This window comes from Nicotiana tomentosiformis, chromosome 4, assembly GCF_000390325.3.
Source record: "Nicotiana tomentosiformis chromosome 4, ASM39032v3, whole genome shotgun sequence".
In the NCBI taxonomy this organism is placed as follows: Eukaryota; Viridiplantae; Streptophyta; class Magnoliopsida; order Solanales; family Solanaceae; genus Nicotiana; species Nicotiana tomentosiformis.
In genome coordinates, this window is record NC_090815.1 from 123,263 (window position 1) to 128,827 (window position 5,565).

At 42.4% G+C, this 5,565-nt stretch overlaps 1 protein-coding gene across 1 annotated transcript; it reads right to left on the bottom strand.

Annotated features, from left to right (window-relative positions):
• Window positions 1-201: 201 nt before the first annotated feature.
• Window positions 202-1,536, bottom strand: LOC138909147 (uncharacterized). Its single transcript, XM_070200330.1, has one exon. It carries the CDS (start codon window positions 1,534-1,536, stop codon window positions 202-204), a length of 1,335 nt encoding a protein of 444 aa, XP_070056431.1.
• Window positions 1,537-5,565: the final 4,029 nt, after the last annotated feature.

Below are 5,565 nucleotides of genomic sequence, written 5' to 3' on the forward strand. Positions count from 1 at the left end.
TTTTATGGCCGTAAAACGCCAAAAAATGAGAAACGGTCACGGTGGGGCGGTGACTATGGTTCCTTAGGTTGTATTTGATGTTTCAAATTTTTTTTAGGTGATACAGGTCCAAGGTGTCATGACCCAATTCCATTATAGGCCGTGATGGCGCCCAACACCGTTGTTAGGCAAACTAACACTGATCAACTAGTGATTATCCTTTCAAAATAATTTAGCAATTATCCTCTTTGCCAATAACTCCTCGAGCTGCTCCTTCGGCTCTTGCAACTCTTTCGGAGCCATACCGTACGGTGGGATAGATATAGGTTGGGTACCTAGAGCCAAATCAATACAGAAATCAATATCACGATCTGGCGGCATGCCTGGAAGGTCAGAAGGAAATACATCGACGAACTCCCGCACTGAATCAATCATCGGAGACTCTGCGGTGGTGTCTCGAACATAAGCTAGATAAGCCAAACAACCCTTCTCGACAAGATGTCGAGCCTTCAGAAAAGAGATAACCTGACTTGATGTACTAACGGAGGAACCCTTCCACTCCAATCTCGGCAACTCTGGCATCGCTAAAGTAACAGTCTTGGCATGACAATCAAGGATGTCATGATATGGGGATAACCAGTCCATGCCCAGGATGACCTCAAAGTCGATCATATCAAGTAACAGAAGGTCCTCTCTAGTCTCGTAACCATAGAATGTAACCACACACGACCGGTAGATCCGATCCACGGCCACATAATCGCCCATAGGAGTGGACACATAAATAGGAGTACACAAGGACTCACGAGGAATATCCAGGAAATGTGCAAACATAGATGACACGTATGAATAGGTAGACCCTGGATAAAATAATACCGAAGCAGCCCTACCGCATACACAAATAATACCTGTGATCACAGCATCTGAGGCCATTGCTTCTGGTCTGGCCGAAAAAGCATAGAATCTAGCTGGAGCAACAGCTGGCTGGCCTCCAGCTGGCTGAACAATAGCTGGCTGGCCTCCCCCTGCCTGGCCTCCACCTCTAGGACGGCCCCTACCAGCATGTCCCCCAACTCTAGGCAGTCGGGCGGCTGGTGCTGCAATTATGGGTTGATGACCCTGTTGTACTGCCTTGCCCTGAAGTCTGGGGCAAGTCCTCTTCATATGACCTGGATCTCCACACTCGTAACAACCTCTCAGTACCATAGACTGTTTTCCCAAAGCCTGACCTTGATCGCCCGAATACCCACTAGAAGAACCCTGAATGGCTGGTGGGCGGTTTGAACTCTCTGGCATGGAAGAACGCTGATGAACTAGTAGGAGATAAGAACTCTTTAGCATGGCACTGAAATAGGCACCAGAAGAACCCTGATGAACTGGTGGATGATAAGAACTCTCTGGCATGGCACTAAAATAGAGTCGCGCTGGAGCACCCCGGGGAGGAGGTGGTGGTGCTGGATATATGGGCCTGCTAGGCTGACCCCTCCCAAACTGACCTCTGCCCCTAGCCGGGGCACCTCTAAACTCTCCAGAGAATCGGGTCCTCTTGTCCTGCTGCATATGATCTCTACCCCTCTGGCGATATCCCTCAATCCTCCGAGCAATCTCTACCACTAGCTAATAATCAGTACCCATGTTAACCTTTCGGGCCATGCTAGCCCGAATACCGGGGTGCAACCCTGCAACAAATCTTTGCACTCTCTCTACGTGTGTAGGAAGTATCATAAGTGCATGGCAAGACAACTCAGAAAACCTTGCCACATAATCAGTCACAAACATCTAACCCTGCTCGAGCTGCTCAAACTGACACCGCAACTCTTCCCTCGAAGAGGGTAGAATATACATGTCCAATAGAAGTCGTGTAAACTAGTCCCAAGTCATGGGAAGAGAACCCGCTGGTCTGTCAAGAAAGTAAGACTGCCACCATCTACGGACCCTGCACCGATCAATGAAGTCTGCATGGGACTTCAATATCCTCATGTTGTGCAGTCTGCCCCTACACCGATCAATGAAGTCCTGAGGGTCATCATGTCGCTCACCCCTGAAGATAGGAGGGTGCAGCCTAGTCCATCTATCCAATAGCTTTTGTAGATCGCCGTCCGCAGCTAGTCTAGGCTCAGGTGCAGCTGCGGCAACTGGCTGGGCCCCGTCTACGGGCAGTGTACCCGGAGTCTGATATACTGTGGTTGCGTGCCCAGGAGCCTGAGAAATAGGGTTCTGTGCTCCCCCTCCTGCCTGAGATGTGGCTAGGTCTACTGGAAATAAACCAGCCCGAGTCATAGTATCCATGAACCGCAACATACGACCCATGACCTCCTGAAATCTCGGTGCTGTCATGAAATCTACTAGGGCTGGCTCTAGAACAGGCACCTCGCACTTCTCCTCCATGATGGGATCCTCAACTGGATTTGCTGGTGGTGCTACTGGGGCAGCTCTGGGACGCTCTCGTCCCCTCCCTCGGGTCGGTGCCCTCCCCCGGCCTCCGTCTCAGCCTCTAGCAACAGGGGGAGAAGCTCCTCCCATGTATGGAACGTTCGTTGTACGCGTCCTTGCCATCTATGAGAGAATAGAAGAAGGAAACTTAGTATACCATCAACTGCACGATAGGAGATAAATAAATAGTAGTTTCATAACACCCTATAGCCTCTCGAAGATAAGTACGAACGTCTCTGCACCGATCTGCAAGACTCTACTAGGCATGCCCATAACTTGTGAGACCTACGTGGACCTAGTGCTCTGATACCATGTTGTCAAGACTCAATTCCATTATAGGCCGTGATGGCACCCAACACCCTTGTTAGGCAAGCCAATAGTGATCAACTAGTGATTATCCGTTCTAAATAATTTAGTAAGTAATAGCTTTTCCTTATTTATAAAAAGGATCAGAAGTTTGCAATTTTAGCATATATAAATGGAAGTAATCCAAAACCATAAGTCTACTAGTGTGTGTGCCAAGACCTGGTGTCACAAGTATGCGGTCAATCTAGTAGAATATACAAAACAAATGCTAGCATACTGTCCGAAAGGAAATAGACAAAAAGTAAAAGAATAAGAGAGACTCCAGTTGCTGCAGAACGGCTCAAAAGGGCAGCTCACCTGGAACTCTCAAGCTGGGGAATCAAGTCTATGCGCCGGTCTGGTGGCCAGATGCACCCGCCTCAAATCCTGTACAATCAAGTACAGAAGTGTAGCATGAGTACCTAAAAATATGTACCCAGTAAGTATCTAGTCTAACCTCGAAGAAGTAGTGACAAGGGATTGACTCAGACACTTACCCGCCAATAGTATAATAGTGTGAAATTTCTAACTTAAGCATAATACATGCAGATAATAGTAAACTCAAAACAGGAAAAGAATAACTGAACAATTCTTCCATCATACTTAAGAACCACAATAAAACACTTCCTTCATTTAGTAAAAATGATCTCTCAACAACAAATTTATAGAAATTAAGATTAGTTTCCAGTTCTATTATCACACACGAATACCACCGAGAACGTTCGGCCCGATCCAACATAAATGTAAAATGTGCACGGTCGAGGGTCGAACGGCGTGAACCATAGATGCATCTATTCACCCCGCTCGCGAATCATACATGCGACACAGTCAAACATAAAGTAAAAGAATTACCCCGCTCGCGGATCATACGTGAGACGCAGTCAGGTCTAAAGTTAATCATTTAAGTCATAATCCTTTCTTGAATCATTTGAAAATAAAGACAATTTAACTTGAAACCTTTAAATCCTTAGGAATCCTCAACTAAATTCCATTTGTTACAATTAGCAAGTATAATCAAATAACGGTGTCCACAAAGCATGGTGTAAACCTAGAACTACCCGGACATGACATGTATAGTAGTTATGTACGGACTTGTCACGACCCGAAATTCCCACCTTCGGACCGTGATGGTGCTTAACATTTCACTTGCTAGGCAAGCCAGCGTTAGAATAATATTATCTATTTTTAAAACAATTTTTAAATTTATTAATAATCAAAGAACAAATGCGGAAGTAAAGTCTAAAATGTAGTGAATAATCCATAAAAACAACGGTGTCTAAATACCATCCCAGAATTGGTGTCACAAGTGCACGAGCTTCTAGAATAATACAAATAAAGGTCTGAATAAAATAAAGCTGTATGGAAATAAACACACAGCTAAAGTAAAATAGACGGGGACTTCAGAACTGCGGACGCCATGCAGTTATACCTCAAGTTTCCTCCGAGTAGCTGAGACCAACTCCAAAATCTGCACAAGAAGTGCAGAGTGTAGTATCAGTACAACCGACCCCATGTACCGGTAAGTGCTGAGCCTAACCTCGACGAAGTAGTGACGAGGCGGGTCACTTACATTACATGTACGCAATATTAGTAATAACAACAATAATAGAAATAAATCAGGTAACTCATTTATAATAATTGAAGCCAACTCAGCAGTCATAACCAATTATCATTTCCATCAATTCAGTTGCAGCGTGCAACCCGCTCTCACAATATATTCACATTCAATTCTGTTGCAGCGTGCAACCCGCTCTCACAATATATTCACATTCAATTCTGTTGCAGCGTGCAACCTGCTCTCACAATATATTCATTTTCAATCCTCTCATATAATTATTTTTAATCAAGTATATATATTGAATTTTAAATAAGTCTATTGCGGCGTGCAATACGATCCCCAATTCTTATAGAAGAAATTTTTCCAATAAATGCAACAATTAATATAAAATTATAAGACAACAAGCATACAATAATTATGATTTAATTATGAAACAAACAATGACAAATAATAAATTATTAAGGAAATCAGTGAGAAAATAGGCAGTTTAATATTTAATATGCTAAATGTCAAATAACAATTAAGATACATAATTCAAATAGCAGGTAACAATTAATGCAAGAATTCAAGAATTAATAATTGACAAAGAATAGAGAAACAATTATTATAATAATTAATTCATGATTTAAAACGATTTATGATTTTTCAAGTAATTATGCAAACAATTAATTTGACGACGTATAGACACTCGTCACCTCGCCTATACATCGTTCACATGTATTTCACATAACAAATAGTTTAGGTTTCTATTCCCTCAAGTCAAGGTTAACCATGACACTTACCTCGCTTTGCAAATTCCAATCAATTACTCAATCACAACTTTTCCTTTTAAATTTGTCTCCAAAAGCTTCAAATCTATTCACAAACAATTCGATATATTCAATACTAATTATAGGAATTAATTCCATATGAATTTACTAATTTTTCGGATAAAAATCCAAAATTCATTAAAATATTCGACAGTGGGACCCACATCTCAAATCCCGGAAAAACTCACGAAATCCGAACGCCCATTCTGCTACGAGTTCAACCGTACAAAAATTATCCAATTCCGATGTCAAATGGACCTTCAAATCTAAATTTTTGTTTTTTGGAAAGTTTTACAAAAATTCCAATTTCTTCCATCTAAATCCGAAATAAATGATGAATATAGACACGGATTTGTGAAATATAATCACTTTTGGTTATAGAACACTTACCCAATTCAAAGTCGTGAAAATCCCCCTTGAAATCGCACAAATCCGAGACTTGAA